The sequence below is a fragment of the Gobio gobio genome (assembly GCF_949357685.1).
Source record: "Gobio gobio genome assembly, chromosome: 16".
Taxonomy (NCBI): Eukaryota; Metazoa; Chordata; class Actinopteri; order Cypriniformes; family Gobionidae; genus Gobio; species Gobio gobio.
The window spans coordinates 28,794,390-28,808,151 of NC_137109.1; the positions used below are offsets into that span (position 1 = coordinate 28,794,390).

A 13,762-nucleotide genomic window follows, 5' to 3' on the forward strand; every position below is an offset into this window, starting at 1 on the left:
GTTGCCGCTGAAAGCTTGGCGGCGTGCATTCCATGCATTCCAGTGCTGGAAATTTAGAAAAGTAAATCAAATGTAAAATTAGTGTAAGTGTTTTTAAATTACTTTAATAAATTAATTGAAATGAAACTACTTATTACATTTTAAATAGGGTAACTTGTAACCTGTAACCTATTACATTTCCAAAGTAGCCTTCCCAACACTGAGTGTTACTATGGCGATGAAAAGACAAGCCACTGTCATTATGCCTAAAAAAACAAAGGGTTGGCGCAAGCTAAACTGAAACATACCTGGCTAGGCTTTCTCACATTAAAGGTGCACTATGTAAATTTTCCATCCACTAGAGGTCGCCTATTCAAAACAAAGGCATAGTTTGATGACGCCAAGTTTGAGCGCAGAGTCTTGGGACATGTGGTCTTCACCTCACAGCCGGTGGGAAAGAATCGGGATAGGACTCGGGCAAAATCATGTTCATGGATGTGATTATTAACGTTACTGTAGTATGAAGCAGAAGCAGGAGCGATTTGTCGCCAGTGGGACTTTTATTATGACACAGTCGCTGGCGCCATTTACGCTTTTCCTGTCATGATTGTGAGGTAACGCAGCTCTGTTTATCATATTACATATCACAATACATCTGAGTGTGTTGAAAATGATGTTATGACGTTACTCTGTGTGTTCGCTCAGCGGCTGCTTTGACACTTGTTCACACTGCAGTTAAAGTAAAGCGTTTCTGCAAAATAGAAACCGAGGGTAACGCAGATATGACGCAATCGACAGGCGACTCCCTCACACGTCCCGGTTCCTTGGTTAAAATAGCAATTTCTCACGATTTACAAATAGTTGGAAACATTTGGGATATTGTAAGTACTCAACTGAACAAAATATATAACACTGGCCTAGTGGTTTTTGGATATTTTTTTTTACATGGTATAGGCCCCTGGCTTCCACTTCCTACTGTGTGTGTATTTGTTTGTTTCCACAAGGGGGCATCAGTTTTAATACAAATATTTTATATAATATTTTATATATTTTATCATTTATCATATGTAATCTCTTAACAGCACTTATAACAATATGTTCACAGACTAAAAAAAATGTTCTTCCTCTGTGTGACTCCTGAAGGCTTTCTCTTCCATCATTTTTCTACAGGAGTGCTACGGAGTCAGGTGCCGCCAACCCAGAAAGCCCAGTAATTTTTCTAGGTAACATGTTCAACCATTTTTATTAATAAAATTCCTTGCTGTTTATTAGCTGGTAACCCATATTGGACCACCAACAAACCATGTACCAGTCATACCAGCTTGGTCATCCATCCAGTTGCTCTTTAATATTGTAGTTTTTAATGTTACATTTTTAGGATTACTACAGAGATGCATTGTATTTGACACCAGATGGTGTGAGAGAGCCAATCTGGGTTTCTGTGACACTGTTTAGTCTCAATAAGCTGCAATGGAGGAGCAATGAGAGGCTGGAACAAAATGTTCCCATGCTGACGCACAGCTTGGTTCTACTCTTTTATGGCAGATGGTTACTATACTTATGATGCTTGATTATTTCTAAGCTCCCCAAGGTGCATTGTGTCTAAAAATAGAAGGTAAGAGCGAGAGAAAGAAAAGAGTTAGAGGAGATTGTGCTTTACATAAAAGAGATAGAATTGGGAGGAGGCTTTGCATCACAGCTTTTGGTGACTTAACATCGTTTGCTGTAATTGGCCGACTAGCTCTTGTACGTTAAATTCATTAGCATAGCAACACAGCTCTCCTCTCTCTCTCTCTCTCTCTCTCACACTCTCTCTCTCTCTCCTTATTGGGAAGGATGCTGTGAGGAAAGGGAGGAGGGGACTAAAATTGGTGCCCCTGAGCAGGAAAGCCCATATATGGAGTATGATAACGCTGTCATGCGACATCAAAATAGCAGGTACATTGAGTGTGGGCTGAGAGAAAAAGAGAGAGAGCGAGAGGGGGGGGGGGGGGGGACTACGTGTGTGTGGCATTCAGTACGTGAGTGCGTCAAAGCGAGAAGCTGGCGGTCTGTGTCAAGTGTGTACGTCATTCTGAGTCAGAGAGCGTCTCATCGAGAGTGTGCGTCAGTGGTGTTGCTGAGCAGTCCGAACTCCGGGGAAAGAGTGTGGAGAATGCTCTTAAAAGAAGGGATACGACGATGATGGAGGAATGGAGGAATGGGAGCGAGGAAAGGACAGTGGTTAGCAAAAGGGAAGGAAAGGAGGAATCAGAAACTGACACACGAGTACTTTTAAGTGCACTTTAATATAAATGCCTCTGTTTTGACAACCAAATACACTTATCAGCGACACAAAAGAACACTGATCCACAATGTCCATTCTTCATAAATAGCATATGTCAAGTATGTTCTCATCTCATATGATAGAAATGTCTCTGATATGTACAGACTGTTGTTTGTACAAATGTACAAATGATTACAATCTTTAACCGCTCCGCATCATGCCTAGCTAGAGGCACGTGCACCAAGCACCCTGTAACTCAGCATACATACGATAAAATACTTTTTATTTTTTAAACTTAGCATGTAAATCGCTAGAACATAGGAATCAATCCTTTACTTGACCGTAGACAACTCTACGTTAGCATGTCGACACCATGGGAATAGAACCATTCTCAACCCGTGTCGATTAGTAACTGAATAGAAATAGAACTTCATCCCTATTTTCCTGCTCATTTTTTAAAACAAAACTTTGCTTCGTTTTCATAACCCCTCTCAAAAAAGAAGAATCAATCATTCACACAGTCATTGTCACCACTCCACACCGCAGACAGCAAAGTTACGATGTCACTGTGGTATTCACTAAATAAAGGTGCTGTTTCTCTTAGGTCTGCAACCTCTTGATGTGCCAGGCACACAAGAGCTTCTGCAGATTGCAAGCATTACAAATATTGATGCTGCAAATGTCCAGTGCAATTCCTTCTAGCCATGCCCATCAGAGTAGCCGGCCGAATGGATTCGTTACTCCGTCACTCAGTAGTAGCTAGAAATAAGTCCAGGAATGTCCGTGCATGCAAAGCCATGCACAATAATTTGTCCCTCTCCCTGGCGGCTTCCGCTGCAGCTTTTGTCCACCGGCCAGTAGGAGAACAATGTGAAAACTTGACTTGTCTTGCACACAAAGTGGGATTTGTTCACATTTGTACATCACATTGAAACACATTTGAAATGATATGTCCAAGAATTGCCTTCACAAACTCAAAGCCCAATGTAGTCTGAATTCGGTCATTGATATGATCATTTCCGACATTAGTTACTGAACTCAGTAAACGTGCTGATTTTGAAATGACCAAATATTCAACTAATGTGTGAATTCTTTCCACGCATTGGGCTTTGTGTGTGTGTGATGCTGGATGACAAGCATTGAGCCATATAAGCTATCTGTTCATGTCCTTAAAGTTCACAACTGAGTTTTCACTACAAGTGAATACAAATGCAAGTCTGTAAGTCGGTTTACACTTACAAAGTCAGAGCTGTAACTCTCACTCTTATAAGCTAATGTTACATTACAGCAGAAAGACATAAATTGATCTCTTAGTCCTCTTAGGACTTGTTAAAGAATAGTATATTGCATTGCTACTGAAGGGTTGCACTATTTTTTAACATAAATGAATGGATAATTAGATGAACAATTGTGAACATGATGGTTTACTCTCACTGGATTTGAGGAAGTTCAAGTCTTTTTTGGCATTATATACATTATGTATATATTTATACAATTAATTAATATTCACTTTTCAGCAAAAGTAGCTCCATGAAATATGACAATATGCCATACTTAATGAAGTAAGTCACAGACTTATTTTAGAACGGAGGATCACTTCCACTCCCATCTGTAAGACAAAAAGAAGGAACAGGGGACGTAATGTTATTAACAATAGTAATAATAATAACGTCAGCGTGGCAAAAATGGCCACACAGCAAAGTGATCAGCAAAAAGACCAACTCTCACCTTTGTGGAAGCACTGTTGCGGCGCATGACATTGGAGTTGATACAACTCAGGTTGTTGCCCCAGGCCGGGGGTGATCGAGGCACCTGCCCCAAACATGGGTTCCAGGGCGGCCAGCTCCTCGAGGAGGGACTGGGCGCAGAGCAGGCCGGGCGACGCAGGGCTGACAGGCGACGAGACAGGCACCGAAGCGGGGGAGGCGGTCAGCTGCAGTGGTGGAGATGTTGGTATGCCCATGAACAGAGGCGATGACGCTACCTCTGTCTCCATCGCAACTTCGCCTGCCGCCTTCCCATCTGCCAAGTTGCCAGCGTTTACTGGTGACATCATAGCCCCTCGCCCGGCCTCATTGTTACGGTGCGCCGATTGGACGCTACAGAAGTGACCGGCACTCACAGCAGAGACCCCGTCAAAGTGCAAGGGTGGGCACCAGCACTCAGGAGTGGAGGGAGAGGAGGGGGGGCTGGATTGAGAGGAGGAAGAGTGAGTCGGTGAGAGGGGAGGGGAGGACGTGAGGTCCTGGAGAAGGGTCTCTAATATACTCTCTTCAAACAGAGACTCATCATCAGAGAAGATGGGCAGGTCCAGGCCTTTCCAGGGCTTGAGTGTGTAGAATTCACCCAGCAGTGGGATTGAATCAAGTCCTGCAGAATTCAGAGATGGAGACTGAGAGCGTTCAGAAATGGTGGAAGGAACCAGCTTGGCCAGGAATGGATCTAAGTAGAAGCCCTCTGCTAGTGTGCTGATGTGCTGGGCTAAAAGCGAGATCTCCGTTCTCTCTTTTTCTCTCTCGCGCAGTGAGGAGAAGAAGGACAGACTGGACTGTTTTCCAGGTGAGGCTTCAGGTGTGAGGAGGCCTTCTGGTGGGTAAGAGAGTGGCCCGTGGGGGACGTCAACATACAGCGGACCACGGACTTCTGGTAGAGTCATGACCGTGCAGTCGCCATCACCTGGACTGTCAGGAGTAGGAGGGAGTTTTTCATAGAGTGACCCACTGCAAGGCTCCACTGGGAAGAGGATCTCTGTGGTTGGAGATGTTATTGTGAGTGGCAAAAGAGTTGAGAGTGTTGTCGTTGGAGGTGGTGGGCTGCTTTGGGGGTTTGATGGTGCAGATGGAGAAAGTGATGGTGCCGTCGTTGTTGTTACTGTTGCAGTTGAAGCAAGAGGAGGTGGTGAGGTGGCCCCGGTGGGATCAAAGCTGAAATGAGGTTCTCCGAAGGGAAAATTGCTTCCCCCTAGTTGTGGTGTGTATGGGGGTGTGCACACAAACTCCTTGGTCTGTTGGGCCTGGGAGGTAGGCACAGGTGGAAGAGGAAGGGGCAAGACTGGTAGAGGGGGATCTATCTGGAATGCCGGTGGCAGCAGAATATTCTGAGTGAGGAAGTCCAAGTCAGACACTGTTGCAACCGTGACTGGAATGGGAGATGATGCAGAAGATGGACTGGCCACAGGTTCACTGGGCTCGTGCTGGAAGAAGCTCTCCTCTTCCATAGAGGAGAGACTGGAACGTGGGCCACTCTCCAGTTGTGCAGGCTCCATTGAGGAGCTGCCGCCTTGTTCCTCAGTAGATCCTGCGCTGCATGCGGCCGTGCTGAAGTCAAATGACTGTCCGGAGAGGCCACTACTTCCTGGTGTGAACACTTGGTCAGGGCTTGAGAGGGTTTCTGGACTCTGTAAGCTTAGGCTTTCTTGTTGGGAAGTGCTTGAACCCAGCACCAAGGAGAGCTGGGTCTGTTCAGAGCTCAACTGCTGTCTGACTGACCAAGCCTCTGTCTCACTGTGGCAAAGAAAAAGAGTGATATTAGTGATTTCACTACTTCAGCTTATAGGTTATAGACTTGACTTGGTAAATGTATTATGAGCCTTACCTGATGATGTAATTGTGACTGACAATGGGGTTTTCCCCTGTTTCCAGCTGCAAGACCATGTAAAGCCAGACCCATGAGTGATCTGCAGTCTCTACACGAACCACCATCTCAGCTCTGCCTTCTCCTCCCTCTCTTACTGTGTGGTGAAAAGAAAAGATGGGTAAGTCACAACATATTCAACTTCTTGTGAGATTTTATGTGATGTCTTGGTGGGTGGTCACTACAGATGCGTATTACTCTGTATTGCTCGCTATGAGTGTCAAATGTTGATAGGCTAGTGTGAGGTAGGATAGTGCTCATGCTGGGCCTAACCAAGCAAATTAAGCTGAGGATATTTGTGTGTTTATTCATTCAGGAGTGAGACTCACATAAGCTGCAGTGCTGAGCTGAGGCATGCGAAAGATCCTGAGGATGCAGGAAGCTGTACCAAGATTGGGACCGTAGAATCTCCACGTTTAGTCCCAAATGAACATTCACACTGAAAGTTGGAAAAAGGTAAATGGTGAGAAAACATTTTATCTTTTAAAAACACATGATTAGTAGTACTTCAACCTTTCATAAAATTACTTTAGTCATTTAACCTCACCTGTCTTGTGCTTCCTGAAGTCTCATGTCACGGCTATGCTGAGAACGGAAACATGGCAGGAAGAAGCTGCTCTCTAGTGCTGGAGCTGAAGATTGTTCTCTGTCCGGGGCAGTTCCCCCTTGGGAAGTGTGAGGCTCCAGAGGGGTACAGAAACATACCCACACTGGGTTGGAAGTCCAATACGATCCTGGGGAAGACTCATCGGGAGTTTCTGACAGGCAGTGGGCTCGGATTAAAACATGCTTATTGCCTGCACTCTGCCTACGCACTGATTTGGAGGTGTTGAATCTGCAGCGGAACAGACGATCTGAGGGGAAAGGCACAAAAGGATGAGCACTTACACATCTAATATGTATTATTTATCTGTGAGTCAAATTTCAAAAAGGTCTTACCTGTGTCAGGTGAAGTTAGAGGCACCAGGTTACTCCTCATAATAAAGTGGTCTGCAGTGTCTATTATGTCGTACACACTGTCCCCTTGAGCGACCAAATCTACCTAAATAATCAAAAGACAATATACTTTAGGTGAATGTCTTCTTTAATTCATTTGGCTTATAAATAGACTGAAATAACATGAGATGAAAGGAAGAGGAAGGATATAAAGATTTAATGAGAATAACTGTTCAGTCTTCTTTACTCACCATTGAGTGTCCGAGGTGCTCTGAGACGCTGTCTGACAGGTACAGTAACTTTCCTTCTCCAGTCAACAGCATGAGAAAACCTGGCATAACTTGAACCAGCTCATTCAGTTCATGAAATGAGAGGAATCCCGTGGTTTCTTCAGCGCTGCTAGCTGTAGCTGTTTCTGCAAGAAGCAATTTCAAGTCTGAATATACTATTAAACTTCATCCGTATAAAGAACGTCTAGTACGAAAGAAAATCCACAAATGAGGTAGCGCTATTTGCATTTCAGCACCACAGACAGCGTTTGTACTTCAGCACCATGGAGAGAAATTGCAAAGCGCTGTTTTCACCACACGTTCTTTTGTGTATTTAACGATATTTCTTCATTCGTCTTACTAAACAGATAAGCAGCTCAGATATTGCTAAACAAAATTAAAGATGCACCTGTTGCATCAACTCGCGGCAGTAAAAGAGTAATATACAGCACTGCCTTTACACAAACTCAAATCTAAGAAGCTTCTTCGAATTTCATGCTTTGAGAACTACGTACATGTATGAAGGCTTTTTTATATTTGCAAAACAAATATTTACCTTGGCTGAAGAAGACAGACTTTCTCGTGTACATGCAAGCCAGCGACATGATGTGAAGATAGGACAGCCGAGACTTGTCCGCATCGGAGATGGGCAACAAGTCCTTCAGGTTCCTAATCTCCGCGTTTATTTGGTCTCTTCGGGCTTTCGAAGCTCCTTTAGTGGACCGATACATTGTGGTTACTAACGGGAGGACTGTTTCTGAGGTTCGCTGGAAGTGTTGACTACGGTGCAAGTTGAGAAAAGTGTGAGGCTCTTTCCCCAAAGAGTTCAGGCGTGTTCACAGGTGTGTCATCTCAGCACATGTCCAGAGTACGGCTGCTCTTCTCCTTTCGCCTGCCTCTCCCGGGTTTCCCCCTGCGGTTCCGCCACAGCGCCTGGCTCAGGTTGCGGACCGGAGGATGGATGGATCTTTCCTCCGGGTCGGAGATTGAGTCAGTCGGCTGCTGCTGAAGCCGTCTCTCGCCCAGATATCAGGAGTCCGTAAATCTGGTGGAATAACATTGCAAGCCGGTAACTTATATAGGCTGGGACTCCACCAGTGTAGGGGGGCTCCCAACGCGCCAACACCGACGTAAAAAGTGCGCGAGGGGAGGGGGGTGGAGTAAAAGGGGGGCCGGGGGGGATTTATACGTCTCATATCAGTGTAAGCAATGCTGAAATTCACTCATCTCACCCCTCCCAACCCTTGCGCTCTGACTCTGCTCCGACGTCAGCATCCCCTCTCTCCGTTGATGACGTTGGCTTGAAATCGGGAGCTCCGGCGACGCAAAAAGCCCGATTTGGACAAAACCGAGCAATGGGCGGGGACAGAGGGTGAAACGTAGACGGAGTCACCGCACTCCAGTGTAAAGACGCGTAGAGAGAATGGGGAGGGGGTCTGTTTCTGAGCTGCATACGAACGAGATAGAGGACCACTCTCCCCGAATCCTCTTGTGTGGCAGTGCTGATTGCCTCCAACCGACCGAGTTCAGATATGATTCACAAAACTATTCCTATATATTGTATTGCAATGTCTTGCACTGCGTGGATGCAGACATGGTTTGCATGGAAGCACGGCAGTCCCTGACATTGTTGCGGTAATCTCATGCATCGCTGCGTTATTTGAATCAGTTTCCACATTTTACAAGCTGCGTGACCACAGAATGAACCCTTAAACAGATTTCCATTCAAAAAATGGCAGATTGTAGTAGCTCAGGCAGCATGCGGGACAGCACTGCAGTGTGATGGCTTTAAATTCAGCAGTGCAATTTGCCCCAGTGAACCAGACGTTCGCGTGTAACCGAGAACACTGAAATCTCTGCTTTATTATTACACAAATGCTTTCTCTGTGTCCTTATAAGGGAAACATGGGGCGAGCATAGACAAGGACAGCAGCTGTTTTGAGTTATGTCTTATGAGTGTGTGCGTCCTCAGAAGAATTAAATGGACATCAGGTAGGTTTATCCATCATAACTGACTAAATTATTCTATATTTCTCAGAAAATGAAGGGAAGTGTTTATACAGTTTGTTTTGTGCACTGTATCAAACTTAGGCTATTTAAGCAGGCTATAGCTCATCTTTGTAATCAAATTTAGTTCTTAAAAATAAATTGTTATATAACCATTTTATTTTAATTTAACTTGGTAAGCATGTAAATAGCCTATTTCAGAAATGCATAAAACATGTCAACGACTCTTAATCGCTCTCACAGTTGTCACGTGGTCTATCCTACACTATTTCTGTCATCTAATATCGATTATAATCACAAATTAAATTATAAACCACATTTTATATTTTACTTTTTCACCTCTGTAGCTCTTAATTGGTTAATCTGGGGTTGCAACTGCACCACTCCCGGGTCTCCATTGATGAACTTAAAACATCTGTCAGAGTAACGACTGCTCGTTTGTATCACTGACGCCTATTTGCATCCTCTTTGGACAGTTTGTTCTATTAATACTGTCGACGAGACGAGTATTGACAAAAGTCTCGTGCAAAGGGACTCAGCCCTCGCTGCGGTTCTACCATTCGAGTCGATTCGTTTACAGAAGAGGAAGCGAGGTAGCCTGTTCGGTGAAGGTGAGCTATTTTTAGCGACATGCAGAAACTCCAGTGCTTTTAGGAAAGTTGTCACAGTGTTATCCTTGTGGCTTGTCGAGGTTCATGCAATAAATCATACGTTTCATTTTCATTCATGATAAATGACCAGGCGCAATCATTAAAAATTTACACCTGGATATAATTATCTGTTCAGTTATCAATACAATGCTATTTTAGGCCGACTTTAGAAGTGTTAGTGAGTCTTTCAACAGTCCTTCTCAGAGGCACGCGCACGTCTCTGAAACCTGTTGCGCGCGTGAGCTGACCGTTTCGCTTTTTCTAAAAATAGCTCTTGCTCGAGTCTGACAAACGCACTCAGAGATTCACCGTCCTCGGCGACACATTTAGTCTTTTTAATAGCACATTTGTGTTTCGTGGTCAAAAATAGACATTTGTGTGGGAGTAGCGAGGGTCGAATAAGATAGATATAGGCTATGGGTGAATCTGATTTGCTGGTTTTTATTTATTTTTTTGGGTTTCGGCTAGAATATCGATTCTCAGCCCCAAATTCCATTTTAAACCGACCAACTTGAGCAGGATGGGAGACCAGCTAACCTGTTTACATTGGTTTAAGATGTTCTTTGCATACGAGAAGTTTTCAGTAAGCTCTGATCACATTTACAGAAAGTGTACACAGCATGAAAAACAACCACTTGTGAAAATGTGTTTAAAGTGGGATTATCAGGAGGATGCATGGAAAGCAGAAGAATCCAGAGAGTGTTGGACCCTTAATTTGCCTTCAGCGTCTCATTATCAAAGTTAATGTCTTGTTTGGTAGGCCCTAGACTCTTGACTATTGACTAAGTTTTGATTTAGTTCCTTTGGTCGTGATAGAAAATGCATCGCATACTACTATTTATTAAGACACTCTCAAATTCAGTGATAGAATCATGCATTAGCTAATGCTGAATATAGATCAAGCCAATCCCCCTAATGATCTTTCTTAAGCGCAGTGCACCATCCGTGATTAAACCCTAACAGTGGTCACCCGTTAACAAATTTCACCTCTTAAAATAGTTGGAAGGTTTTTCTATCCAGTGATTCAGAAACACTGAAGCGTGCAAGGCTTTCTCAAGGTATAGCTTGTATGAATAGCCTCTCTTTGGCATCTTCAAAAGAGGGAGAGTACAATATGGGACAGTACAGATCGCCCTTTTCTGATAAACTGAATGCAGTCAAGAGCACCATTCTGATAAGGAAAATGGGTGGTCACCTATTGTTAGGATCCAGTGCATACAGTTTAACAATCCTTCTGCTTTCTTTACAGACCTTACTAAGAAGAATTGCACAGGAGACTACCAAAAGAATTGCAGGACATTTCATGCGCTAAATAGGCTAGTAAATAAAATCATGCGCTAAATTACATTTTAGTTTAGGACCATAGTCTATTAATGTTTTTTTTAAACCGCATTTCCTTCATAGTTTAGAATCATACACCCAAAATCGAGGAAAAAATATGTTAAAGGTAAGGATAAAATGCAGGTTGGTGGGTTTTGTGAACATTTGCAGGCAGAAGGTAAACATTCAGTGTTTGACTCCCGGAAGTGAGTAAATGGATAATGCCCAGCATGATATCCCACTGTTAGCAGTATGTCCCCGGGAACAGGAACAAGTCATTTTGCCTGTGCCCAGAGTACATGACTGAGTTGACTGTGCCTACTTAAAGCCTCCTGTGATTTTACACACAGTGGACAAAAATAACCACGCAGGAAGAGCAGAAGCTTCCAGATTTGCCCGATTTTAGTGTTTGCTTTTTAATTCATTTCGAGACTTTCAAAAAACGGGTACAAATAATGCAATCGAATGCGAATGATATTACCCATCTTGCCATGCATTAAAATACATATGTATTATGTTCTGTGCGAGTTTAATTCTGCTTTCCCCACCAAAGACTTTTTTAAGTGCAATCAAACTGTGCTGAAAGTGTGAGAGTTGCAACTTTAATGAGAAACAAAATGTCATTGGCCTCTTGTGCAGTTGAAGTACGCTTGTCCTCTATCTCAAGATTCTTTCTCTCTGCACTGCTGTTTATTTTTACACATAGAGAATCAAGGTCTTCACTCTGCCTCTTGAAAGAAAGGAGCTAACCTGTCGCCTAGCAACACCTCCCACTCCTGCTGAAGCCAGAGTAAGAAAAGAGAAGAGAGGAAGAGGAAGGATTGAAGCTGTCTATGAAACTGATGAGAGAGACGAAGGTAAAGAGTAGGGTGTGGGGTTGGCTTTAAAGGCAAGCGAGTCCAGCACATCATGTGCCGGTATGTTTGCGATATCTGAAGAGTTCAATGAAGTTGCACCTGTCGTGGTATTTAAATCATCTAGATTTAAGTAGGATAAATTATCTAATGCGTTGTTCAGCTGTGTGCGCTGGTTGATTCATATAAACTACTGTGAGTGAGCAGATGTAACACTCAGACACCCACACACTCCCTCCCTCCCTTCCCCATCTCTGTCAGAGATACTTCCCCAGCCTGCAGCCTGGTGCTTTTTTTTTCTTCTCTTGTGCAATGTATTTTTAGACCCAGAGCTCAGAACAGTGGGAATATATGGACTTTTGTTGAAGTATTTCTATCTCTCCTGCGCTTTTTAATGAATGGTGGCTACTAATTCATGACTCTTCATTGACAAACGTCAGCGCATGCTTTAGTTTGGCATATATCCTGCCCTTTAAAACACTTTCTCTGTTTTTTTATTTCAAGAATCATTTCCACCAGCCTATAAATAGTCCAGAAAACGCATTCTATAATTCAATAAGGCCTCCCCCCCCCCTCTTACTGGTTAAGCTTACTGCTCAATTCAAGCGCTACATGCCAGCACATTGTGCTCTCACCCTCCTTTTTGGCTCCCTCTTTCCCTCCCTTCGTAAGTTGTTGCTGATGCAAGGTTGCCATGGTGACGTGATGTAGATGTGTGACATCAAAACAGACCTCAAGCAGCAGATTTTTTCCCCTTTCAGTCTGTCGCTCGCTCTCTGTTCTCCCATCTCATTTCATTTTAAGCCAAAAGCATTGCATTACAAAACACCTCCATGAGCTTCTGATCTAAACCAACCTCGCATAAGTAAGAGAGATGTCTTTTTATCTGCACATCCCGCAATTCCTCTTAAAATAATGCAGCTCTTAGTGACCATAAGAGATCCATTATTCTTCGCCATTCAGTTCCGCCTTTGATAGCAGCGAGAAAATGATCAATGATTCAGCGTGTGCTTCTTGCCCATCTCTGTGCATTTCGATCTGACTGCAATGTTCTCGATGTGTAAAGCAGTCTTTATAGCAATATGTCTAGTATCCAGGTAGCGTGGTTGTCATTGAAACACATTGAAAATCTAGGATTTAAAAATATATCATGATAAGTGACCAAAACGCATACGTTTTTAATGTATTATTAAATAAGAATAATATCTTGTGGACTATTTCTAGGTCTCTTATCAGGATGTTTGTGTTAATTTGTAGGTTCAAATAATCACTCAAATTGTTATATGCTGATTAAAATACAACTTGTTGTATGTAATATAGAAAAATGCAAATGCAATGTCGACAAATCAATGGAAAAACGAGAGAATATGAAGTTTGATAAAGCATTGCATAACTATTAGAAGAGAAGAGAGTGGGCAGAGATGGTTAGAAAGAGGAATGAGGCGCAAGCAGAGAGGGAGGGAGATAGAAAGGTACTTCAGTGCCTTTTTTTAGCTCCAGGCTAAGTTACGATTATTGCTTTTATCCATCCTCAATTTCCCCTTGCCTCCCTCTCTTTGCAAGCAAATATGTTTTCCCCCATAGGAACCGATATTTTCCCCATCATTAGTGATCATCTCAGCAGCGTGAACACTTCCGCACAGTTGGCAGTAGAGAAGCAGAATGACCTGTGTCATTCACCATGGCTGGATTTGAACAATAGCAAGTTTTTTTTTGGCTCATTGAATCATTGGTATAAATTTATGAATGGGGAGTCCATTACCTGACACTTTTCCTCAACTCACGCTCTGAGTCACTTATAAACACCATATACAGATGACTGCTGCTTATAAGGGTCATTTGATAAGG

General features: G+C 43.3%; 1 protein-coding gene across 1 annotated transcript; it reads right to left on the reverse strand.

Moving 5' to 3' along the window:
• Positions 1 to 3,825: 3,825 nt before the first annotated feature.
• npas4a (neuronal PAS domain protein 4a) lies at positions 3,826 to 7,814 on the reverse strand (the record flags this gene model as incomplete). Its single annotated transcript, XM_079838665.1, has 8 exons — positions 3,826 to 3,854; positions 3,974 to 5,748; positions 5,840 to 5,975; positions 6,208 to 6,317; positions 6,426 to 6,732; positions 6,818 to 6,920; positions 7,066 to 7,229; positions 7,640 to 7,814. The coding sequence occupies 8 exons, from the start codon at positions 7,812 to 7,814 to the stop codon at positions 3,826 to 3,828; spliced, it is 2,799 nt and encodes a 932-aa protein (XP_079694791.1).
• Between the last annotated feature and the right edge of the window lie 5,948 nt (positions 7,815 to 13,762).